The sequence below is a fragment of the Physeter macrocephalus genome, chromosome 4 (genome assembly GCF_002837175.3).
Source record: "Physeter macrocephalus isolate SW-GA chromosome 4, ASM283717v5, whole genome shotgun sequence".
Lineage (NCBI taxonomy): Eukaryota > Metazoa > Chordata > Mammalia > Artiodactyla > Physeteridae > Physeter > Physeter macrocephalus.
The window spans coordinates 17,325,104-17,352,069 of NC_041217.1; the positions used below are offsets into that span (position 1 = coordinate 17,325,104).

The following is a 26,966-nucleotide window of genomic DNA, read 5'->3' on the forward strand; positions in this document are numbered from 1 at the left end:
TAATTAATTCAACAATGAAAGCAATGTTCCATTCTAGACAGTGTGTCTGTGTGTTAGGGATATGAAGATGAATACGATATACACCATGCTAATTAGGAGCAAAGCAAATAAATACACAAAGCATTATGAAATAATGCATCATTATAGAAAGTCAGGTAGGGGAAGAAATTTAAAGACAGAAAAGTGAGTTTGGGGAATGTTACTGGTCTTCAGTCAACGAGGCAGATGGAAATGCCTGAAACTTCTTCTCATCTGTTGTTTCACCATTGTTATCCTGTGTTAGGTGAATTTTACTGTTTATTCTGAATTGGATAAGGGGGTGTCTTATTTGCCCAACCAAGAGTGTTTTCAAGGCAAGGTTTCATTTCCAGAGGATTGACCGCTGTTAGGTTATACCTGGAAAATTATAGGTTTTTATCAGCATTAACTGTGTATGGGATATTCCACGTGGGATATTTTCATCTTGTACCAACATTTACTATAAGCTTATTAGAAATGTTTGCCTTTGTTGTTGAGTGTTCTCTGGCGTCTGGGAAGGGGTGGGGTGGACCATAATCCAGCCCTGACTCCTGCAACTCTTTTGGTCTTCAAAAATCCAGCATTGAAGGAGGAAAAATGACCTGGGGTTGCTTTAACTCACTTATTCACTGTGAAGCTTTGGGCAAGTTACTTAACCTCTCTGAGTCTCACTTTCCTTCATCTACCTGACAAGAATGTTTTCAGGACTAAATTAAATGCAATAGTATGCTCCAAGCTCAGAGCTCATGTGCCCAGCCCTTAAGTCATTGATTCACAAAGGGCATCCCTTGCCTATGGTAGCATCATGATTGCTTCTAGATTCTCTTCCCTCGTGGGCTTTGCTGGACCTTAGGGGCAGGTTTGTAGGGTAGGGTTGGTCTAAAATTCATGAGGGCACCCAAAGTCCAATTGTATGATTTTTTTTCCCCTTTTCTATACTTACTCAATCCAGAAAAAAAAAAAAAAAAAAAAAGTCCACTATAATGCCAGATGTTCCAGAAAGCGTTTGTTGTCAAACTACTTGAAACAAATGATGTGCACACATGGAAGAAAAGTGCGTTGTAAAATCAGCAGGAAGATTATGCTTTTTTTTTTTTCACAAGGTTTAAAGGAGAATAAATCAGTCTTCTAGATATGCAGGTAGTCATTTAATAGACATTGATTAAATCGAGTGCTGTGCTTTGAAATGATATCAAATTGAAGACATGATCCTTGCCCTGGGAGGGTTTATGAACTTGTTGGAGAGACCAAACATGTATATATGAAATGACCACAGAACGGTTAGACTCAATCTCGAGAAAGGAAGTATAAAACAACAGGGCTTGAGCCCGTAAGTACTGAGGAAAGAAAGGCAGGATACAGGTTTGGGTAAGGATTTAATATAGTTCTTGGAGACTTAGGGTCGTGGTTTGACGGGTTCATAAAACAGTATCATTTAAAGACAGACAGAATTAAAAAAAAAAAACAACCCAACCTAAAATGTTCACTTCCTATAGAAACCTAAGAACATACTGCAGTTACTCTTAACTTATTTGAAATAAATGCATCCTTCTAAATTCTCAGCGTTCAGGCTGATTTCCTTTCAAACTCTCCCTCCACACCGTGCCAGACTGCCCCTGCCCAAATTTGTTCTTCGTCTGCGGGATATGGAATATCTTTATAAATCATGACAAGTCACAGGGAGGGTAAAAATCCCAGCTCGAGACCTACTTCAAAAGCTGAGGCGTGCCACATATTTTAATGGCGGTGGATCTAGGAACCAAGGTTAGGACCTTTCTCTCTCTATTAGAAGAAGATTTATAATTCAGAGCCTTCTGAGGGTGAGCCTGGATCCTCTGACCTGGACCCATCCTCCAGCCGCTCCCCACATCCCAGCTCCCCAAATGAAATAAGCAGGGAAGCAGGACAACAAAACCATTAACTTAATAGTGTAGAATTTATGGCTGAAATCTTGCAAAGCTTATGTCAGCAGAGGAAAATAATTACTGTCACTTTCTCTGAGACACTTGGCTTTATGGTTCCTGTCACCTTTATCATAACACACAGCTGATTTAGTAGCTCTGTTTTTCATGGCAAATGGCCTGGTGTTATGCATGTGGACATGCTAGTGAGATGACAATACATGGATAGACTGGAGTGGGACTAAATTTAGATAATGAACTGGAATACTGGTAACGGTTTGGGTTTAGTCATGCTGTCAGTATGCCAGCTGAGCTTTTTTCACTTGCCCTTTCCTCCTCTAGATTCTCAAATCCAAAGATTTAACATCGCCAACCCAGCGCTACATCGACAGCAAAGTCGTGAAAACCAGAGCAGAGGGCGAATGGCTCTCCTTCGATGTCACTGATGCTGTTCACGAATGGCTCCACCATAAAGGTGACCACCGCCCTCTGTTCTCCTCCTTCGATGTTCAGTGATCCTAAGTTACTGCAAGTCGATTGCAGATTGAGGGGTATTAGATGCACAGACAAATGACCTCTTGACTTAATGTTTTCCAGACAGGAATCTGGGATTTAAAATAAGTTTACACTGTCCCTGCTGCACCTTTGTACCATCGAATAATTACATCATCCCCAACAAAAGTGAAGAACTAGAAGCGCGATTTGCAGGTAACTGAAACTGGGACGTATGAGGTGGGGGAGGGAAGGGCCTCTGTTCATAATCTCCTGGGGGGATGAGGTCAGTTTGCATGTGAAAATGAGATTGCTGGGTGAGGCCTGGGGAGTTTCATTTGTTTGGGCAAAGATATGGTTGGGGAAAGATATACGTCGACAGAAAGGATTGGAAGAAAGGGATTCCTTCCCAGTTTACGCTGCTTGATGCCCTGTGATGACTTGGCAGTACTAACGGACAGACTTACCAACCTTCCAGACTCTTAAATAGCCTGTTCAGCCCTTTATTCTTCTCTTGAGCAAGCCAACATTCCATCTATGCTAATATTATAGAAGAAGAAGATCACATGCATTCGAGGACATCCATTGATGATCACCCCCAAACCCAACGTCGTTGGGGAGCCACCACTGTCTCTCACAGAGGACATCCTCTCCCACCACAGCCTCTGTAACTAACCTGACCTGTACCAGAACACACCCCCTTTTCTAGCTGGTGCCCAATATTCCAAGTGGCTTCCTTATCAGACTTTCATAATAGTTTATAAACACATAACAAGGTTTTAGTTGCCCCCCTAGACTTGCCCACCTTTTAGTGAATTAGCCAAAGGTCAAAGAGGATGAGGAGGGCTTCCCTGGTGGCGCAGTGGTTGAGAGTCCGCCTGCCGATGCGGGGGACGCGGGTTCGTGCCCCGGTCCGGGAGGATCCCACGTGCCGCGGAGCGGCTGGGCCCGTGAGCCGTGGCCGCTGAGCCTGCGCGTCCGGAGCCTGTGCTCCGCAACGGGAGAGGCCACGGTAGTGAGAGGCCCGCGTACCGCAAAAAAAAAAAAAAAGAAAAAAAGAAAAGAGGATGAGGAGATGCCTAGGGTTCAGGTCATGTCTTACGTTAGATAACAAGTCGTTGGAGGACGAGAAGTGAGGGGGGAGTCTGGACCAATTGCGGATGCAGCACGGGCTCCACACCACCAGGTTAGGGAGCTGATGGCCCTTTCCTAACTCAGCCCACCTGGGACCTCCATCCATTGGCAGAAGCCTCCAGTGGGCCTTGCTCATGGAAGAATACTCCCAGCGGTCTAGAGATTTATTTCAGTCTCTAGCCTAGTCATCATTCTCTAGAGTATGGAGATTAAATGCTTAAGCTGGCAGTCTCCTGAGTGTGCTTTGGGGAGCTCGAGTTTCTCCATCTCAGATGGAATCAGGAAGGTGTTGAGGATGTCATAAAATCAATGCAAAAACCCTTTCTTCACAGCCTCCCAAAATAGCATTAGGTAAGGGTGGGTGACTTCTCTTTCGCTTGAACCTCATTCACTGCAATTTAGTGTAAGTCTCAGTTTAGGTTCTTCAGGGAAGTCTTTTGACTTGAGCAGTCCTAGGAAGAGAGGGGACCAGCGGGTGACACGTCCTACGGCCGTGTCATCAGTCGTTGGGTTGAGCACAGCCTTCACTGAGGACTGACTAAAATAAACAGTCGAGATTGCCCTTGGACTAGTGGTCAAAGACTTCTTCTGTAGTGACTTTCATAACAAACAGGCCCTGCCTTGGACACTGAACTGCCTTCTGACAAGAGCCCCATTTAGCCGTGTTCCTTGTCACCTGCACTAGTCCTATCCATTGCCGTGGGGAGTGAGCCAGCTGCTGCTGTGTGGTCATCACCGCTATTTGTGAAAATAGACAAAGGAAAAAAAAAAAAAGATATGGCTGATTCTATTTGATGAAGGTGAAGCTAAATGTTTATTACCCGAATGCATTTTTTCAAGGTATTGATGGCACCTCCACATATACCAGTGGTGATCAGAAAACAATAAAGTCCACTAGGAAAAAAAACAGTGGGAAGACCCCACATCTCCTGCTAATGTTGTTACCCTCCTACAGACTTGAGTCACAACAGTCCAACCGGCGGAAGAAGCGTGCTTTGGATGCAGCCTATTGCTTTAGGTAAAGGAAATAAAAAGAAAACAAAAAGTAACTGTGTTGGTTTAACTTTTGTACTGCCTTTGCCCCTTTTTTTTTTTTTTTTTACTAAAAATATACTTGAACTGCAACTCATTGCATAAAACCAGGACTAGAAAAGTAGAGCCATCGTATTTCGTAACATCATCCTTTCCGGAGGTTTAAACAGTTATTTCTATGCTGTATTCATCAGTTCTTTAGCAATGAATCTACTGTGAAGGGAGAAAACTAGCCCCCTGAACTTTTCCCCCAAATCCCTCCGAAGCACTTGGAGGCTGAAGAAGAAAAGGAGCTGTCTGCTCCCCAAAGCAAAGTTGGGTTTATTTGAGGTGCAGGATGGCGGGTCCCTAACTGGGGAGACTCACCACCTGTAGAAGCCTTCACTCTCCCTGCAAGGTACCCATGGTCAAACCTTCTTCACAGTAACAGTGATGAGAGAGACAGAAGAAGGATGCTATTTGTCGTGTCTTTTACGAGAGAATATGAGAAGGGAGGGTAACATAAATTTATCTCCCATTTCCACATGAATTCATGGAGGGAAAGTGTGAATGTTCTTCTGTATTTTTTTTCTTTTTCTTTTTTCTTTTGGCCGTGCCACAGGTGAAGCTTGCGGGGGCCTTAGTGGCTTGCGGGGATCTTAGTTTCCTGACCAGGGATTGAACCCGTGCCCCCTGCCTTGGGAGCGCGGAGTCCTAACCACTGGACCACCAGGGAGTTTCCCTTTTCTGTGGTTTCTTAGCAAGCCTGGTAGGAGCTGTGGGGTGGTGAGGGGTCCTCACTGATAAAGTGCTCAAAGTGTCTGAGTTCACAAGAAAAAGGGTGTTTTTTGGTTGCCAGAGCCAGTGGTTGCTCTAAGCAAGACTCCGTGTTTCTTGATCTCTGGTTCATTCCTAGATCCAGGAACAGGAAATGAAATAAAGGATTTCTTCTCAAAGGAAAATGCCTTAGGTTGTTCTCTGTAAATACCTATTGTACTTCATCCATTTTGCATTTGAAAAGGCAGTAGAGGATGGATGGCAAAACTATGCACTGTAGGTTGGAAGGGGCTTGGTCTCCGTCTGCTACGTCTCTGCTTATATCTCATCATTCAAGGGAAGGGTTTGATTTTTGAGGTCACAGATAAGGGGGTCAGGGCATAGAACTCGCAAGGGAGTCCAGCGAATCACCATCACACCTCATCATGACAGTCTCTTGAGATTGCAGTTCAACCATTAAAACCTGGCCCGTGGTATTTGCTCATACATATTTGTTGAGTAAATGAACGAGTCATTTTCCTGGTTTGGGATGAGGGGCGGGCGATTGGGGTGAAATCAGCTTTAAAATCTCCATTGCTCTTTCTTTTATCAGAAATGTGCAGGATAATTGTTGCCTACGCCCACTTTACATTGATTTCAAGAGGGATCTTGGGTGGAAATGGATACATGAGCCTAAAGGGTACAATGCCAACTTCTGTGCTGGAGCGTGCCCATATCTGTGGAGCTCAGACACTCAGCACAGTAGGGTAAGTACGGGCCTCACTTGTCTCCTCTATTCTTGGGCTGCTAATATGTACCTGCTGATAGTATTTCCACATGAATTCTAAATAGCCTGGTGCCCTTTTGTCATCACAGGTAAATGGGTGCTGGAGACACCCTTTTGAATGATGAGAAAAAAAATGTAAGCTGTAGGTGAACTCAGAAAGTAACACTGACGAGTTTGGACAGTAGGTCTGGCCTTCCCAATTAGATTACAAGCAACTTGAGGACAGTTTAATTTTTTCTTTGTTTTATATTCTTAACAGCTGTAAGCATAAATAGGTAGGATCAATATATCACTTAGTGTCATGTGCTGTTAAGACGTGCAGGGACCCAGGTCTCCAGCTAAAAAAAGGATCTGTTATCACCTCCATCAGGGACTGTCATGTTTGAAAGAACATTGAGGACTTCAGTAGATGCTTTAGCAAAGTGATTCACTAGTGTGTGACAGTTACAAAATCATTTAACTTCTCTGAACCTCAGTTTTCTTATCAGTAAAAAGGAATGTCTGTATTAAAAATTATTTTTGAAATAACAATGTCCAGCTCGAGAGTGGACGTGAAGAACATAAAGATGATATATGTAACAGTGATTTGAAAATCAGTTATCTCCCAGTCTTTTTGCATATAACCCAAAGTAAATGAGAATCTGAATATTTTATTAAGTTACTTCAATGAGGAATGAAGGCTAATTCAGAAGGCAGGTCCTAGATTGGATGCCATGGGATCCCAGCCCAGATTAGCAAAGACTTTTTCTATGTAATAATGATATTTGTCCAAATGCATCTTCCTGGTGCCTAGTCATGTAGGATTTTTAGAGATGGAAAGGACTTCATAAGTTATCTTGTCCCATCCTGTAGTACTATATATAAAATAAATAAACAACAAGGACCTACTGTATAGCACAGAGAACTATACTCAATATCTTGTAACAATGTATAAGGGAAAAGAATCTGAAAAAGAATATATACACACACACACACAACTAAATCACCTTGCTGTATACCTGAAACTAACACAACATTGTAAATCAACTATACTTCAATAAAAATATAGAATAAAATGAAATAATAATAAAACAAAATACAAAAAAATAATATGCTCTCTTGTTCAAACCTTTCATTTTTTTAAAGAAATTAAAGTCTAGATCAAGTAGATAACTTGCCCAGGAGCAAACAGTTGGTGACAGACCAGAGCTTGGAACGCAGGCCTCCTTGTTTTATAACCAGGCCTTCGTTCACTTCGTCTTAGAGTTTAATTCCTGAAATGTGGCTACACATTGGGGTTATGCCTCCGTAAATCTCCTTATTAAAGAAACATTAGAAAAATTGCCTTCACTGCAGGATAGGAAAATGAATCTCCTGCCAAAAAGGTCACATAATGCGTTCAGCTGAACTCAAGAGTTTGGGGGATATCAATTATTTTAGATAATCTGTATTATAAAATTCCTCTTGAATTCAGCTGAAAAAATCTTGTGTTGGTGGAGCATGAAGTCTATTTATTGATAAACGCTTACATATGCTAAACTTTCAATTGACAAATACGGCTCCCCTTCCTTCAGCTGATTTCCTGACACCCCTGGAAATTTTGACTCTCTGGGCTGACCACGTCCTTGGCCACGTGAGGGAAGCTTGTTCATGCCTGTCCCTTGGTCTGAGTTCTCTGGCCAGGCTGCTTCAGCTGGGTTGTGGCAACAGTAGCTGTAATGTGGGCAAGACCCAGTTGCCAAGTAGAAACATAATTCTCCTCCCTGATACACAGAGGGAGTGTGTGAAGGCTGAGACCGTGCTTGTTTTTCAAGGAGAGAGGAAGAATCACTGTCATGATCACAAATATGTGGTTTGGACAGTTATCCCAAAAGCCAGAGGTAGCTTAATAAAGTAGTCAGTGTTGCTGTGCTGAACAGATCTTCTGTCTTAGGCTGAAAACATTGCAGTGAATCTCGAGGAAAAGGTCACTCGCTGTTTGATTAACACGTTAATGGCATCCTTGGAAATGTCTCTTTATCATCACTGGGGAAGCTCCATACTTCCGTTGGTAGAAGTCACATACCCCTTTGATATAGGATGGGGTTAAAGGTATAGCACTAACCATAGAACTTTCTTTTCATTCTAAGACTGACTATTCGCTCCTCCAACTTAGCCACTACCATTTACCACATGGAAAGCTAAATGGAGGGTTGATTATTATTATTATTTTAAGAAAAATGTAACAAAGTGAATAATTAAGAATATAGATTACTTCTGAGGTCGTTCTTAGCATGATTGTACTTACGAAGCAATGAACAATGAAAAGACTTGGATCTTTTTTTATTTTAAATGAAAATTTAGGTGACATTAAATTGACCTGAGAAGACACTTAGCCTAGGAAGATTTCACACTGCAGACAGGTGTCTTTTGCTCTACCTAAGGGTAGATTAAAGCTCTGATGAGAGTTTTAATAACAAATGTTATTCTCCTGTTTATCCATGTATTCATTTCTTCACCTAGCATGTGAGTCTTGTTTTGATTTTGTCCAGAGAAGACTCACTAGGGCTATAAGGTTAAAAAAAAGAGGCGTGTAGAGTCCCTGACCTCAAGCGAACGCTTCATCTAGGTGGGGATTTAAACTACTCGCGAAACAACTTCAGTTACAAAGAAGTGTAGACACAAGGCGAAATACCAAGCTTGGTATTTGGACCAAGTTTTCTGAGGGCCTGGGAAGTATGGGCAGCAAAGTAGTGATCAAACTAAAGACTCCTTGGAAAAACTGGAAAATCTGTTGAATGAGCAATTTTGTCTAATCTGACTTTTACAGAAGTATTTGTTTACAATGTATGAGAAAAGGATTCTGTAGGAAAATGGTGAATTCAGGGATTCCTCAGGACGCCTACGCATTTGACTATAATTGGAGAATAAGTAAAGGAAAGTGTAAGCCCCAAATAATCTCAATTGCCTACTCAGTGCTGTGACTGATAAGATAACCATGTGCGATGGTTCTATTAAAAAATAATTGCCTGGTTTTTTTGGTCTTTTCCTATGTTTTCTTTCTTCTCCTGTGTCCTTTCAGGTTCTCAGCTTATATAATACCATAAATCCAGAAGCATCTGCTTCCCCTTGCTGCGTGTCCCAGGATTTAGAACCTCTCACCATTCTCTACTACATCGGCAAAACACCCAAGATTGAACAGCTTTCTAATATGATCGTAAAGTCTTGCAAATGCAGCTAAGATTCTTGGAAAAGTGACAAGACGATAATCACACAGTGATGATGATGATAATGATGATGAGGATGATGATGATAGTGACAAAGGCAATGTTTGTAACAAGAAAACACGAGAGAGCCTTGCTTCATCAGTGTTTAAAAAAAATTTGAAAAAGCGGTACTAGTTCAAACACTTCGGAAGTTTGTGTTCTGTTTGTTAAAACTGGCATCTGAAACAAACAAAAAAAAGTTGAAGGCTTTATTCTATATTTTACCTACTCTGTAAGTGAGAGAGACAAGAAGCAAAACCTTTTTTCTTGAGAAAAAAATATAAACACTGGAAGAATTTGTTAGTGTTAATTATGTGAAAGAAAAAAAAAAAACAGGAAAATCCCGTTAAGTGGAGTTGCTGTACATACGTTTTTATCCCACGCCTCACTTGATTTTTCTGTATTGCTATGCAATAGGCATCCTTCTCATTCTTACTCTTAGAGTTAACAGTGAGTTATTTATTGTGTGTTACTATATAATGAACATTTCATTGCCCTTGGAAAATAAAACAGGTGTATAAAGTGGAGACCAAATACTTTGCCAGAAACTCATGGATGGCTTAAGGAACTTGAACTCAAACGAGCCAGCAAAAAAAAGAGGTCATATTAACGGGATGAAAAATGCAAGTGACATATTATATGACCGAGCAAGTCTGCATGAAGAAAAGACCCTGCAAACACATGCTCTCTACCAACTGCCGGAGGAAGCTTCTTGTAAGGTTCAAAACTGAAAAGCCTGTTAATTAAAGGAAACTTTCGGTCAGAATAAGTCTGTAAGATTTTTTTTTTCCTTTTTAATTGTAAATGGTTCTTTGTCAGTTTAGTCAACCAGTGAAATGTTGAAATGTTTTGATATGTACTGGTCAAACTTCAGACCTTAAAGTATTGCTGTATAGCTATGCTCTAGATTTTTCCTTCATTTCGGTGTATGTAACCATACCTATATTACTACATTAGATGGGTATAGAAGCCAGTATAATTGGAAACACATCTGCAGATCTCTTTTGCAAACGATGAAATCAAAACATTAACTACTTTATGTGTAATGTATAAATTTTTACCATATTTTTAATGTTCTGTAATAATGTCAACTCTGATTTAGATTGGACTTAAATTTGGCCGCTTTTTAATGATCGTTCGGAATTGTGTGTTTCCTTTAGCTGGCCAGTACTTTTGAGTAAAGTACTGCACTACAAATACATGTTTGATAGTATTTGTTCAACCTGTGCTTTTGCATTGTCCATTATTATGACATAAGCTACCTGAGTCCACTTGTCCTTTTTTTTTTCTTTTATAAAAAGACGTAGTTTTCCTTCATTTTCTAAGCATCATTACTAATCAGTTCAGACATTAACAATCTTCTATTTTAGGGAAATTGGGGGTTATAGATACATAGATAATTGAGGTGAAATGTTTTAGTTTTAGCAAGGGCCTAAGGATCTGACTGGAACTCAGAATCTTGGTGACTGGGTTAAGAAAGGTTTCTCTAACTTGGTTTCATCAGTATTTTCACAGAATTCTACTGTTATAGAAGAGCAGACAGCTCATAGGAAACACCTTTTTCTTTAATCGAGTTTTTAGTGTTCAGGGAGAAATGGAAAGATTTACATTTTAGTTGATTTTTTTTTTTTTTAAGGAAGAAAAAAAGCCCAGGTCATCATAAGTCATTTAGTTTATTTCACTGAAGTTAAGGTTTTTATAGATGTTCTTTGAAGGTTGAAAAGGCACTAGGCAAATTCTCCCATGATCAAAAAATCCTTTCTTTCCTCTGAATGAGAGTTATCAAATCAGAGGTTAGAATTTACCTTGCAGAAATACATGATTTGCCACATTTTTGCAGAGGAGGTAACCTTATGTCAGGGGTTGTAGGATATGTCAGTTTGTCAGTTGTCTCTTATTTAGCTTTAGGATAACAATTAATAGTAAGTCAATGGAATATTTGCAGTTTTACCTAAAGAGCGGCACAGTGAGGTGTGAATCCAGAGTGAAGTTAGTTGTTTGATATAGTGCACTTCTTTTTTGGAATTTCCTGACCATTATGAAAACGACAAATTGGATTTGTTTGAAAACTGGAAAAGCAAGAGATAGGATGCCACAATACCAAACAACCCTTGGGTTGGATGTAACCCAATCCCAGATTGGAGTGTGTTGATTTTTTTTTTTCTCTTCCACTTTTCTATCCATTCTACATAAATCACTTTTATTTCTGCAGGTATTTTCCTCTCAGATAGAATGACATTTTGTTTTGTATTATTTTGTCTTTCCTCATGAATGCACTGATAATATTTTAAATGCTCTATTTTAAGATCTCTTGAATCTTTTTTTTTTTTTTTTTTAGTTTGGGGGTTTTATAAGGCCTTTATTTCCCATAAGTAAATATTGCTATGAGAGGGGAGGGAGTGGGGAAAATGTTAGTATGTGGGTGGGGTTGGCCTGCAGTTTTTCTGTGATAAACAGCAATACGATTTTATGGTTGGCATGATTTTTTTTTTAAATGGAACATAAGAATAGCTGTTTTGTATTTTGATGACTGATTACGCTGTATTTTAACACAATGTATGTCTGTTTTTGTGGTGCTCTAGTGGTAAATAAATTATTTCAATTATATGTCGATGTGTTTTTCCTGTCCTGGTATCATCCTGGAGACTAGAGAACACTTCTGATTCAGGGGCCATGATCTCAAGCTAGAAAAGTCATACCAGCTTTAAGATCGTGCTTTTTTTTTTTTCCTCAGAGAGATTCAGTCCAAAGATGTCATGCTTTACAGTTCAAGAGCCAGGATGTATCTATCAAGGCCTGAAGAAAGTCCTGTGCAGTCTTTTTATTCCCTTGTTTATTGCTATTTGGTAATTGTTGGAGATTTAGTTTCCATCCAGCTTGACTGTCTACCAGAAAAAAAATGCAGAGAGTTGTCTGGACCACGCTTTGGCTTTCTAATCCTATGGTCTGCCAACCCCAGGGCCAAAAGAACTGGTCTAGACAGTATCCCCTGTAGCCCCCTAACTTGGATAGTTGCTGAGCCAGCCAGATATAACAAGAGCCACGTGCTTTTTGGGGTTGGTCTTTGAGAGCAGCTACTCCTCTATTTCTCCCCTAACGCTGCACCAAAAAACCCCTATTCCCGCAAGCTTCCTTGGCTGTTCCCTGCAAGACCAGACTTTGCAAGTGAGTTGCCAGTCTCTCAATAAATCAGAGTAATAAAAAAAGTCGCTGTGGCTCCATCTGGCTTTCCTGCTTTATCTAATGAAAGAACGAGTTTGTGCCTGTTGTCTAAACATCACCTGGAAACAAACCGTCCATTCAAACATCTAGGTAGAACAGAAAACGGTTCCCTTTTCTACACTCTGTGTTTCATCTTTTATACTCATCTGTTATAGACAGAGGAAGTGTTTCACTTAAAAACAATTCGTTCGTGCTTCTCTGCAGAGGGCCAGTACCAGGCCTATCACCCCAGCCCCTACCACCTTTATTTGAAGTGTGAGAGTGAGAGGGTATCATAGGGTCATGAAAAGAGTCACCTAAGAGCTGTTATCAACTTGGTAAATTTGTCAGCCACTCTGAGCCTCCGTTTCCTTATCTTTAAAATGAAGATGAGGTTTACCTGCTTTATGGGGCTTCGTGTGTTTGTTTTTGTGCCCTTGCTATTGTTAAGTAAATGGACATGGGAAGAGTACTTTTGTTTGGCTTGTAGATGATGGTCAGTAAATCGTAGTCTTAACAGCTTTTTAACGTCTATTCAGACTGTAACCAGGGGCCTCACTCCTTCCTCTTGATACTGAATGTGTAACCTCCAGACCCTAATCTCATCAATGAACCAGGCCATCAGTTATTCCTGAGAATATTCTGTCACTCTATTTCTTAACTTTTTGGTTACATGGCTGACCAGAAACTGTTTAAAATCATGGGGAAATGTTCGGGTGAAGCTTTGCTTCCAGTCCACCGACTGAAATTCAGCGTAACGGAGACAAGGCGGTTAGTTGACGGGCCCATTTTCTAAGATGATGCTACCGAGAAGCCCAGTTTGTTGAGCACCCACCAGCTACTGTTCTCTGTTACCCTACTTAACCTCACATGTCACCCTACGATGTAGGCTTTTTTGATAGAACTCCATTTTACAGGGAAATGAGCAGACTCGGAATGGTTAAATTACATGTCCAAGGTCACCCAGTTTATAAGAGGAAGGTCGAGAACTTCATTGTTCAGTACACTAGCTGCTTGCCACGTGTGGCTTTCAAGCAACTGAAATATGGCGAGTCTGAATTGAGACATTCCAAGGTGTAATATCCAAACCATATTTTGAAGACTTAGTGCAAAAGAGAAAAAATATCTAATGTCTCATTACTTTTTTATATTGATTACATGTCTAAATAATACTATTTTGAATATATGGGATTAAATAAAGTATATTATTGAAATTATTTCACCTGTTTCCTTCTTACTTTTTTAATACGATTACTAGAAATTTTAAAAGTACATGTGGGGCTCGTTTTCCTACCCTACTCTATTGCTCTAGAATTGTTTTTTCAGTTCTTTCTTAGAATTTCCCCATCTCTCTGCTTACATTGCCCATCTATTCTTGCGTGCTGTTTACTTTGTCTATTAGAACCCTTAGCATATCAATCACAGTTGTTTTCAATTCCAGGTCTGGTAATTCCAACATCCCTGCCATGTGTGGTTCTGATGCTTGCTCTGTCCTTTCAAATTGTGTTTTTTGCCTTTCGGTATGCCTTGTAATTTTTTCTTATAGCTGGACATGATGTACTGAGGTAAAGGAACTGCTACAAATAGGCCTTAGAAATATGGTGGTGAAGTGGGAGGGGAAGCAGTCTATATAGGTCTATGATAAGGTCTCAGTCTTCCAGTGAACCTGGGCCTCTGGACCGTGACATTCACAAGAGGTGCTCAGATTTCTTCTCCCTCCTTAGCTGGGGCAGGATGGCTAGTATGTTGTAGAGTTGGATATTTCCCTTCCCCAAGGTCAGCAGTTTGTTAGTCTCTGATAATGCTCCAGCAGGTTAGCCTCTGGTTAACTGGTTTCCCCAGAGGGCTTGATAAGAACAGAGTGCTCTGGTATATCGCAAAATGATTCCTTTGCCCCATCCCCTGCAGGAAGTCCTAGATTTTTCTCTGGTATTTACTGTGGCAATCTGGTGGATCTCCTGGAGGTGAATCTCACAATATTGTGTGTGTATGTAGGGGTTCGGAGGAGGCTATGGGTGGGTCCCCCAGAGTTTTTAACTCTCAGAGGTGTTCACACTGAGCCTACAGCAATTCATAAATTACCATTCAGGTTTTCCTGTCCCGGCACTAGTTCCTGCAGCGGTTTCTTTCTTTTTATTTTTATTTATTTTTTTTGTCTATCAGCAATGTGATGGATAAAGCATAGTCCATTCATACAGTGAAATGTTGTCTAGTAATTAAAAGAAAATGAATTAGAGTTAAATGTATCAACATATATACATCTCAAAAATATGATGTTGAAAGAAAAAAGCAAGTTACAAAAGTACACGTGCAGATGACCATCTTGAAGTTGGATTTTATCTTTATATCTGTATTGCTTATATTTTTACTATGTATGTATTCACAAATAATATATAATATTAATTTGTTCTTGAATTTTATGTAAGTCATATCACCCACAGCAGTTTCTGCTTATAAGTCTCTGCTCTGAGAAGTGGTGATGACCTCTATTTTCCCATCCGTCTCTTCAACCTTGGGGACAGTGGTTTGCCCTGTGTCCTCCCCTCTCTATGGATCCAGGAAGATTTGTTTATTTTTCTTCAGTCTTTTCAGCTTGTTACTAGTTGTTAGGACAGAGTGGTGACTCCTAAACTCCTTACATGTGGAGCCAGAAGTTCTTTCTACTTCTGTTAGACAGCTCTGGTGTAGAATTCGAAAGCAGTTCTGTTTAAGGGCTCAACTATTCCCTTAGCCCGCCCCCTGCAGGAAGTCCTAGATTCCAGCTTTTGTTTTGTTTTGTTTGTATTACCAGCTTTTGTTTTTGTAATTAACCTATGATTGAACAATATTGAGTCAAACTCTACGAAATTGTTCTTGTAGGTCATGATTTGTTGAAAGTTGCCAATTCTTTAGGGTTCATCCTAACAGTTGGAGCTGATTGACAGATGTGGCAATGAAAATACGTAACATTCTACAAGCTCCACTGGCAAAGCTCTTGATAAAATTTCTGGTTACTTATCAGCAAAGCACCACTGAGACAGTGCAACCTATTTCTAGGGTAGCTGGACTATCGTACAGATCTTTTCAGTCCATAGGCATCTTCATTTATGCACCTGTGACAACATTTTCTACTGTGTTGAAGCGGGGGAAAAAGCCAGAAGACTCGCTGTGCTCTTTCAAGTCACTGGTCCTGAGAAGACACTGCTTTTCTATCTGTAAATAAGCTGTGCTCTCCTTACTAACAGGTCTTAGAAGGGTGGATCCAGGCTTTGTGCTCCGGAAGCTTATATAAGGGAGGTTTTGTTTTTTGTTTTAAAGAATCACAATTACAAATACAAAATTAGATTCAGAGCCTTAGAGAATCTGGGCCTCCAGAGCTTTAAGAGCTTCACTGCAAACTGGCCTCTGGGCTTAAGCTAACACATGCCTTTGTTACTATCAGATGGTCAGCTTGTAATTCTAGCAAAAACTATATCCCATCTCTTTATTGATAATCTACTAAATCACATCTTATGTGCTGAACAAAGGAAAAAATGACCTTGGTTTTTGTAACATTCTGAGTCAGAGGCAGTAGAGGCGATGTTATTTTTATACCTCTTTTGAAACACCCTATGAGATTGGAGACATTGCTAATACAAACATTAGGCAATTGTGTCAGTAAATATGAATAACTTCACCTGAAGTTGCAAAAAGAATGTTTTTCAATTACTTTTTTTAAAGGAAAGTATTTCTCTGGTCCCCTACCCCTCCTCCCCAGTTGTGATGATTGTGATTTTTGTCTTTATTTCCCTGAAACACTTGGTAGTGGTTTCTTTATTTCAGCGAGTAATGGCTATTTGGAGAAGAGATGAGTGTGTTCCTGTAATTGGGCAGAGACCTAGTAAAAGGAACAGAATGTACTGAGGGAGACAGTGCTCTGTGATCAAAACTAGGAAAATCATTCAGCCTAAGAGAACAGATATAATTAAACAGCAAAGCAAGAAATTAGTGGTCCACAAAAAGGCCCAGTACAATCTCTCAGGCTTTTCCCCAAAAGTGGGATTTTCTCTCCCGTAGATGCCAACCCAACTGAAAGAACACAGATGTGTGACTCAGGTGACATCATAAAGGTCTAGCCAGCTCTAGAGATGGAAACCCTCTCCTCAGGCCCAAATCTCCATTCTGATTCATATAGAAAATCCCGAATCTCAGGATGTTGGGAGCAAACAACTAAAGAATTTATGTAATCCCATCCAGCTCTGAAGGCAATGTGAAGTCATGTAGCTTGGCTTGTCCTCAAACATGGGTGTAACACTAATTTCTTCCTTTGAAACAAAATTAAGTTAAACAGTACAGAAAACTGAGGAGAACTTTCAATCAAGTGGTCGTTTTTCATTTCATGAAATATCAGATTTCACATCACCACATGTGTACATCTTCCCCTTGCTCACATCCTGGTGTCCCCCAAAGCCACTGGCTACATTCAGATTCCTACAAAGGTGAAACACAGAGAGAAGGTGGCAGACCTAGAGGAGGGCCAGGGACGTCTGACAAACCCCTGAATACAGTCAACCATGAGGAATTATTCCTGTAGAATTTTACCCGAAGAGATTAGATAGATAGGTAGGTAGATAGATCGATTTTTAAAATTTTTATTTTAATATCCTCAGGGGTGTAGTGCAGGAAACAATTCCAACCAAGGGTGCTAGGATTAATTTTTATTTATTTCCTCTTGTTCCAGGATTTGGAACAGTGAGGCCAATGACCACTCAGGACACAATGGAAGGGGAAGTGGGGAGGGGACACAAGGAGGGGGACAGGAAAGGGAGTGGGTTATTCTGAGCACCAACTTTATGTGCGTCGCCCACTGAGTCAAGAGCATGATGTCTGTATAAAACACCAAAGCAACTAAGCAAATATAGTGAGAAATGTAAAACAACTGGTCAACCGGTTTAAGCTCAAGCAAAAGATTCAAAGGAAGAGTCCCACTGCGCCACTGTCTTTCAACAGGCGTCTTGAAAAGCCAAGGAGCTGGTTGCATAAATGATGTGACTGGAAGAAGTGGTTCTTTGTGCTCTGTCGCTGCCCCTCTGTGTTGGGTGTTTGGGATGGTCACATCGACCCCCAGGAGTCTCCCTCAGAACCGTGAGCCATCCCAATCCTACGTTTCCTATTCTGTACCCGTCCTCATTTATCTTGTATTCTCAGCCCCTACTATACAGCTCAGCTCATGGCAAAAATCAAAGAAAGGCATGAGATGGGATTATTATCCCAACTCTGCCACTGACACTATCTGGGACAAAGGGAAATCATTTTCAGTGTCTCCTTCAATAAAACAAAAGGGTTAGATTCGGGGATCTACAAAGTCCTTTGTAAATTCCTTTTTTCTGATTGGTCGGATGCCCTCGTGTGTTTTTCTATGATTACACCTGGGAGCATAAAACATCTCTCCACTCTAATTCGTTCAACAAATAATTACTGAACATATCCTATGTAACAGATTTTGTTTCAGGTTTTAGGTTCTAGGTTCACAAAAGTGAACCAAACAGGCTCAGTCTCTGCCTTCGGGAAGTGATGCTCTGGGTGGGTGCGGGGGGGGATTTCACCCCAGTGAAACCCTAAAGAAGATGCTGTAACCCATTCTCTCACTGCACCTTCCTTGCTGCGGGCACTGAGACTTGGTTGACCATCACTGGTGGAGGCAGAATCAGCAGCCACTTCTTTGGCTGATTTTAGAGGTAATGGAAAAGGAAGAAGCCCTGCTTCCCCCAATACTTTCTCCACTAGAGCAAAGCCTTTCGTTTGCCAATCCGAGATGCGGCTGGTCTATAACCCCCGTGCCAGAGAGAAACCAACTCTGCAGTTCACACAAAGGAATTGTTGAACTGCTCTTCATGATGAAGAAAGACCGGAACCATGTTGCTTCTGCAGGTGGAGGCTCAGCAAAGAGGGCTTCAGAGGCCTATTCCACCACCTATAATCCTTCTTACCAGTGAACAGTAACTAGTTCTGCACCCCAGGAGCTCACAGTTTAGAGTGAAAGAAACAGTGGACCCAATTATACTTATCATTCGTTTTGTTGCCAGCAATATCATCATCAACAAAATCATCACTACAACTTACTAAGTGTGTATATCTTGGTTTATCTGCCATGGCTAACTTGTTCCATCTAAACCAATGATTCTGAACCAGGAGCTATTTTGCCTCATCCCCCTTCCTCTGTGGGACATTTGACAAAGTCTGGAGATGTTTCTGGTTGTCACAGCTCAGGAAGTGCTGTTGGCATCTAGGAGGTAGAGGCAGGGGATGCAGCTAAACATCCCACAATGCACAGGACAGTCTCCTTCTGTAAAGAATTATCTAGCCAAAAAATGTCAGTGCTGCAGAGATTAAAATACTCTGATCTAGATCAAAACTTCTGCAACATTTGGTAGTTATCAAGTATTTCACAAGACAGTAAACCATGATGAACACATTTTTAGAAATGTAGTGTGAGTAACTATAATGGGTTTCTGAAATAACACAGTAACAGAAGTGAGAATATCTCCAAAAGCACTCACCTCAACCTGAGAGTCTCTTAAAGCAAGTTCTGCATTAATTTGTGTCTATTCTAAGGCTCCAATCACTACTGCATATATTGGAAGGTCATTTCACCCTCAGTGTGTTCAGGAGTCTTAGGTCTCTGGAGAGAGTAGGCTTCTAGTGGAACGGAGCAGGACCCTGTGGGGCTCTCCCAGGTACAAATCTTTTCTGTGTCCCCCGTTTCTTGTTGGCAGGAAATGGGCTTCATTCAGCCTCCTTGGCCTTACCTGGGTTCCAAAGGGCAGATTCAAACAGCTGCTAATCAGGGAAGGGAGGGGATGCAGAAACGAAGGAGGAGCAGTCAAGAAATAATAGTGCAGCCATAAAGCAAGGTCCTGGTTCCTCCTCAAGGGATATGCATAACAATATCTTTGAGTTCTTCTGCAGCAACTAAGGCCCTCCTCTCCCTGGGGGTGAGGAGTGGGGGGAGGATGGTAACTTCAGGCTGAACACCTGATTCCTGGAACACCACCCTATTACCTCACAACCAGCCAATCAAGAGAAAATCTGCACACAGTGGAAGATAACTCTGACCCCCTCCCCAAATGATTCTCCCTTCAAAAACTGTCATGGTCAAGCAGAATCTTCAGAGTTGGCTTTAGGACACGAGTCTGGCTTCTCCCCAGGTTGCCAGCCTCCTGAATAAAGCATCCTTTCCTTTCCAATCAACACTGTCTCTCAAGTATTGGTTTTCAAGTGAGGAACAGCTGAACTTGAGTTTGGTGACAATAGGAAACTCTATCAGAGGGTATATAAAGTGGTCCTCCTCAACTTTAACCAGCAATATCAACCAGATATTGCTCAAACATTTAAGGAAGGCCACTTCTGGACTCCTAAATTTATGCTGTTCTGAAAAGACTAACAGATCTCTCTCCCTCTTACCTTGTTCCCTCCAATAACATCTCCACAGTTTAGCAAGAGAATCTTTCTCCAGCAATGATAAATATGTCAGTCCCTGTGTGAATCCCTTCAGTGCATTCCCATTGCATAGAAGAGAAATTTAAAACCCTTCCCGTGGTGGATAGGCATTTTAAGACTGGGTATTTCGATATGCAAAAAGGACTTTTATGTTTCTATGACTGAATCCACTTAACTTCTGAACCTCTAGTTTCATTTGGGTAGCAGAACAATTAAGCCTGCCAAGCCAAGATAACTATGTCACTTCAGTTTAAAAGCTGTCTCTTTTGGCTCACCACTCAGTCAGTTTTGGATTTGTTCTACCCACTCCTTTTCCTTTTCTCTGTTGCTTGGGTAGCACGTGGGCCCAAGGAGAGTCTTCCTTACCCTGTGGGACGTATATATATATATTTATATGTGTATATATATATATATTAATTTTTATTGGAGTATAGTTGATTTAAAACGTTGTGTTAGTTTCTGCTGCACAGAAAAGTGAATCAGTTGTATGTATACATATATCCACACTTTTAAAAATTCTTTTCCCATATATGTCATTACAGAGTATTGAGAAGAGTTCCCTGTGCAATACAGTAGGTCCTTATTAGTTATCTATTTTATATACAGTAGTCAAGGAGGTATATATTTGGTCTGTGATGCTTTTCTCTCTTCACTGGCCTTGGGGGTATATCATAACCCATCAAATCTTGGACATTGCTTCATATCAGTTGGGGTCTAAACAGGAAAATAAAAACCACTAGTGTTTGAAGCAGGAATTTTATGTATAGAGCTGGTTACCCAGGTGATGGAAGGGCTGAGAAACCAAATAGAGGACTTCAAGGCAACCCTAAGATTAGTAACAATAAGGAGCTGGTAACCACACCCAAGCCAGAGGGACGAGAGAAGAAGCAGTGTTTCCAGAGCCCAGGGGCTGGTGTCAGAGGGGCCCTGTATGTAGGAGGCTGGCGCCTTGAAGGACACATGACCTTTGCTGGAAATGTTGCCTGAGGAGAAGAGAGAGAGAAGTTCCCAAGTTTCTTTCTTCCTCTTGTCCTCAGTGTTCAACCCAGGTCTTCACTGGGTAAACCCAGTGGGAAGCCAGGTGAGATGGGAGCCTATGTTGGAGGACAGGGCCGGGGAACAGTGAGGACTGATGTCATGGCCAACACACCATGTGTGCTTGCTTCGTGCGCTACTAATGTCAGAGGACTTGCTGTAGCCGCCCTCTTGTCAGGAAGATGTGCTTTGCCTTCTCCTCATTCTAATGCCCATGCCTCCTCTGGTTGATTGAGCCTCTCACTTCTGAGACTTTCTCAGAGAGGTTGGGTACTCTTGCCTGTTTTTCTTGATTTTAGCTGCGTTCATAAAACTCTCTGATGCTGCCTTAGGTTCATCCTTTCAAACACCTCCTTCAGTCATTGTTTTCCACAGCTCAGGCCCCATGTTTGACTGCCCTATGAGGCTTGCTCTCTAGGGAACTGGGACATGGCTGCTCCTCAAACATGACCAAGGCTACAGGACTTTGGTCCCCTTCTCATCTTCTAAACCCTAATCAAGTTGCCTCCAATCTCCTCTTTCTTTTCTTTTTTTTTTTTTTTTTTTTGCTGTACGCAGGCGTCTCACTGCTGTGGCCTCTCCCGTTGCGGAGCACGGGCTCCGGACGCGCAGGTTCAGTGGCCATGGCTCATGGCCCCAGCCGCTCCGCGGCATGTGGGATCCTCCCGGACCGGGGCACGAACCCGCGTCCCCCGCATCGGCAGGCGGACTCTCAACCACTGCGCCACCAGGGAAGCCCTCCTCTTTCTTATTTACTTGTGAAACTCTTATTTTCTTCGAGGAAATAAAACATATTCTTTCTGTTCCATATTGGGCATATGGAAGGGGCAAAAACTTAGTTCATTTGTCTCCAGATCAAGAGAAGCAGTACTTGGGGTGATGCCCCTGAGGAATTTCACCTAAGCCTCACAATATCTAGATCTTATTTAGATAACAAGATCCTGGACTGCGAGGTTATGGCATGGGACATTGAGGTTTGGAAGGAGGAGTTAGGTGTATGTGGCATATGTGGGAAGGATATGATCCACTGTAGTCAGAGGACAGACTCTGGCAAATTATATAATATTTTTCAGAAGTGACCGCCACAGTGTATCCCATCCCACACGCCCATCTTACAGCATGAAACTTATACTCCTTCCATTACTTGTGGGGTCTATGTCTTGTCCCCTTGGATCTGCCTGGGCTTGGGACTACAGTGGGAGTCCTGTTATTTTATATCCAAGGATAGGTCATAAAAGGCAGAGCTTTTGCTTTGTTCTCTTGGGTTACTTGTACTTGGAAACCAGCTGCCATGCTGTGAGGAAACCCAAGCAACATGGAGAGACCACATCCTCACGACAGTGAGGAGCCCACGCACCACAACAAAGAGTAGCGCCTGCTCACCTCAGCTAGAGAAAGCCCGTGCGCAGCCACGAAGACCCAACACAGCCAAAACTAACTAAATAAATAATAAAATTTTTTAAAAATTAAAAAAAAAGATTGTCTATTGATAAATTTATATGACGCTCACAGAATCAACAGGATTCAGGGAGACCAGACTTGAGGATTAGCAGGGATCAAGGAAACCCTGGAGGGACCAGAGACAGGGAGGAGGAACAAACCTCCTATTGCAGGAATTGCCATTGGGGCGCTGCTGAGCCAGCCGCCAACGCTGCTGTGGAGGCTATGAGAATGGCCTGATGCTTCCTCCATCTGTGCCTCCCTCACTCAAGATGGAAAGTCCCAGAAGAAAGCATCCAGTTGTCTGAGCTGAGGTCGTGTGCCAATTCCTATGCTTAGAACATGGGTTTATAGAGGAAGAATCTGGTTTCCTTGGCTTCCATGGCGGGTGTAGCAACAGGAAGTTATCCTTCCTGCAAGGCTGCTTACACTGGGGAAACATCGTTACACAGGGCAAAAGGCAGGTTTATTAGGAAGGTAGATGGAGGCTGGGCCACTAAATACTGACTAACGTTTATCTATTAGTTTAGTAGGGCTGCTGAAGCAAAGCATCACAAACTGGGTGGCGTCACAACGTAAATTTATTGTCTCACAGCTCTGGAGGCTAGAAGTTCAAAGTCAAGGTGTCCGCAGGATTGGTTCTTTCTGAAGACTGCGATGGAAGAATCTATTCCAGGCCTCTCTCTTTGGTTTATGGATGGCTGTCTTCTCCTTGTGTTTCCTCACATCATCTTCCCTCAGAGATATGTCTATCTCTGCATCCAAACTTCCCCTTTTAACAAGGATACCAGTCATATTGGATTAGGGCCCACCCTAATTACTTCATTTCAACTTAATTACTGCTGTAAAAACCCTGTCTCCAAGTAAGGTCACATTCTGAGGTTCTGGGAGTTAGGACTCCGATATTTCTTTTGGGAGGAACACAATTTAACCCTTAACAGTTTAAATCAGAAGTGCGAAGGAGAATGAATAATTATCCCTGGGGAAGTTAAAGGAAATAATAAACTGTATAAAAAGTGAGCTTCACCCACCAGCTAATGGCTAGATATTTCTGCCAATAATAGAGAAAGATCTGGGCCAATTTAGACCAGACTCTGTTACCCAGTCTCCTTTGTGAAACATTTCAAAAAGTCTGCAGTTGCGGGGTGGAGAAAAGTTCACATTCTCTTATGGATGGGCTCCCTGTCTACCCTCAGTGGTCCCAAACCGGGGTGCACGGCAGAGTCATCTGGAGAGATTTAAAAATTAGAGATTCCTATCTCCATCCCAGGCCTACTAAATCGGGTCATTTTTTGAGATGAAAAGGGGATTTTGTAGTAAAAAAAGAAAATCTCTTCTAAGGAAATCTGATGCAGTCCCAAGCTAGCATTTGTCAATTACAGTTGCCCCTTGAACAACAGGGGCTTATGCGTGGATTTTTTTTCACTAGTAAGTACTACAGTACTATTTGATCTGCTGTCGGCTGAATCCATTGATAGGGGAGGGCCAAATGTAAAGTTTTTTGTTTTGTTTCATGAAAGTACAGTTAATTTACAATGTTTTGTTAGTTTCAGGTGTACAGTCAAGCGATTCAGTTACACATACATATATATCTATTCTTTTTCAGATTCTTTTCCCTTACAGGTTATTATAAAATAGTGACTATAGGGCTTCCCTCGTGGCGCAGTGGTTGCGCGTCCGCCTGCCGATGCAGGGGAACCGGGTTCGCGCCCCGGTCTGGGAAGATCCCACATGCCGCGGAGCGGCTGGGCCCGTGAGCCACGGCCGCTGGGCCTGCGCGTCCGGAGCCTGTGCTCCGCAACGGGAGAGGCCACGACAGTGTGAGGCCCGCGCACCGCAAAAAAAAAAAAAAAAAAATGATTAAATAGGTTTAATCCCATATTTGTTAAGAAGTATCAAGATGAAACAAATAGCACATATGATAGCATGTCTTGAATTTTAATATCTTGTTTAATAATATGAAAAATATTTTCTCTTGCTTATGATGGAAGTTTTTGATGATAGTCCTGGGCATGGTGAACAAAATTAAATTACCCTCTGGCATGAGAAAACTTGGAACTAATAAGACCAAACTTTAAGTTCTACGTCTTATGAGGTAGCTTCATTTTCCAGGACTGGTTCTTATTAATTACTAAATGCATGAAAACCTCTTCTCAGAATCAAATCCTCTCTCATTTATTATGTCCAAAATCAGCCAGCTTTTCTCAAAATTTGCCCGTCGTGGTTAGGAAAGGCTGACATAAATTTTTTAGTTTGTCAAATACCAGCTAGCTCCAGCCAGATTTGTTTTGGTTAAAATTTATGATTAGGGATGGTCAATATTTCAACTGGAATGGAAAAATTTTAAGTAGCTCTCCAAAAGCAGTGTTGCCTGTCTCTAAAGAAAGAAGCCTCTTTATCTCCAGTCCATTGCGTGGTGAGGCTAGGGTTGGGTCTCTTGGGAAAATGTCAAATATCAAACATGAAATGTTTGGAAGACCACAGTTTGTCATTTCCCAGGACAAAAAGGAGAATTGTTTCTTCACATGGTGGTGGCTGCAGGAGGTTGAAATGGAAGTTTGGCAAGTGGGACGGTCTGTGATCCACCATCTCAACTAGACATTTCCTGCGGGTCTGAGTTTTCTATGGGAACTTTCTTGAGAGTGTCTCTGGTAGAGAGTCCTTCCTTTTTTTTTTTTTTTTTTTTTCTTGCGGTACGCGGGCCTCTCACTGTTGTGGCCTCTCCCGTTGTGGAGCACAGGCTCCGGACGCGCAGGCTCAGCGGCCGTGGCTCACGGGCCCAGCCGCTCCGCGGCACGTGGGATCCTCCCGGACCGGGGCACGAACCCGTGTCCCCTGCATCGGCAGGCGGACTCTCAACCACTGTGCCACCAGGGAAGCCCGAGAGTCCTTCCTTGATGGCAGCTCTTGATTGGGTCTCCCCAGCTAATACAGAGTTCTGGCTTTGCTATTGGTCTTCAATCAACTCAATCTCTCGTGATAAAAAGCGCAACTCAATTTTGCTAATTTTTCCAAAAATTAAATCAGTCAACTAGTTGACTCATCATAGGTAGCTAACATAACTAGGTTTTGGTTTGTGTTTTGTTTTGTTTTCCAGCAATGCTTTGGTGTCTGTCTATGTGCCTTTAATAAGGATTGTTTCTGAGGCAAGAGAAACATTATCTGGACTTCTGGCATATAATGAATGCTTTCTCAACTATATTAGAGTATTTGGTTCAAGCATCTGTTTTCCTCTGCTAGCACCTGTCTGCCAGGTGCAGAGGGAAATGGAGTGGATAAGCAAAGAACTGATTTGTCTATGTGACCCAATATTTACTACTTAATTGGTTCACGGGAACCAGGTTGCCACAATTTATTTCTAAAGAAAGCACATCCTGCAGGAGAATGTGAGTGCTTGACCTTAAGGGTCCTGAGATAAAATTGATAAAAATGCCAACTCACGTGGCCTGGCACATAATAGGTGCTCAAGATTTTGGTGTCCTTTCTTTGTCTCCCTGATTGCATTATATCCTTACCTCATGGCATCTTTCTTCATGGCAAAACTCCCCCAAAGACTGCTTCCTTGCTTTCTTCAAACCTGTTCCAACGAGGCTCGCTTGACAGCTATTAGCTGTCCTTCAGGCAACACGTGTGTAAAGAGCTCATCAATTAGGAGGTTCACCCCCAAAGCGAGCCCAGGTCTGTAGATCCCTTGTCTGTCTTCACAGCTCTCCAATTACCCACTTCTTTTGGAAGGCTGCCCTGACTCCAGTGCCAAGGTACACCACCCCCACCCCGGGTGCAATTGGTCATCGTCCCTGTCCTTGGAGGGAAGAGGAAATCTGTTTTGTAGGGGCCAGGTGAGGTAGCAGTGCCCTGACATGTGCTGAACCCCTTCGGCATCCTGGGAATTGGCTCAGCGGTTCTGGGAAGGTTGTGTGCTCCTCACCATAGCAGAACACAATTGCTTTTAATGAATGTTTGGGTAAAACATTTTCCAGGCCACATTTATCCCTTTGGAGGACTATGTTATATGTGACAACATTCCAATTTTGAGGCATGACTCGTGCCAATCCACACAGGCAATTAGAGCTGACACATTCCATGGGCTATTGGTCAAGCCCTCAGTAGACCAGAAAGAAAACCCACAAAGAAAAACTTTACCAATAAAGGAAACCAGTTGGAGTCAGCCATGGAACCTTAGAGCAGAATTTTCTTCCTCAGTTTGTATGCTGGGTTTTTCTACTATTTGACCATTTCTCCTGCCTAAATATCCCCAAGGCTAGGTGTGTTGGGGATATTTAGGGGGATATTGCTAAAGTGATAGGCAATGCTTGGACATGTCCCACCTGAGACAGGCAAAGCTCTGTGACCCTTTCAGATGAGTAGAGTAGTTTAACACTTTGTCACCTCCAGTGCCATCACAGTCAGCCTGAAAGTGGCCCTCACCCCATGGAGGTACACTGCAAGCGGTATGAAAAGAATCTCCCTGGTCCCACCCCCCACCCCAGGACCACCGATCACCATCAG

The 26,966-nt window shown here is 42.0% G+C and overlaps 1 protein-coding gene across 3 annotated transcripts in view; it reads left to right on the top strand.

The window, feature by feature from the left end:
- TGFB2 (transforming growth factor beta 2) overlaps positions 1–11,762 on the top strand; it is a 91,596-nt gene extending 79,834 nt beyond the window's left edge. For 2 of the 3 annotated variants that reach the window (XM_007126132.4, XM_007126133.4), the window contains 5 exons: positions 2,262–2,394; positions 2,517–2,627; positions 4,386–4,563; positions 5,926–6,079; positions 9,140–11,762. In XM_007126132.4, the coding sequence (XP_007126194.1) occupies positions 2,262–2,394; positions 2,517–2,627; positions 4,386–4,563; positions 5,926–6,079; positions 9,140–9,298 (735 nt within the window). In that variant the 3' untranslated portion in view covers positions 9,299–11,762. The remainder of the gene's footprint in view (positions 1–2,261; positions 2,395–2,516; positions 2,628–4,385; positions 4,564–5,925; positions 6,080–9,139) is intronic. The other variant, XM_007126134.4, reaches the window with a different exon arrangement.
- Positions 11,763–26,966: the final 15,204 nt, after the last annotated feature.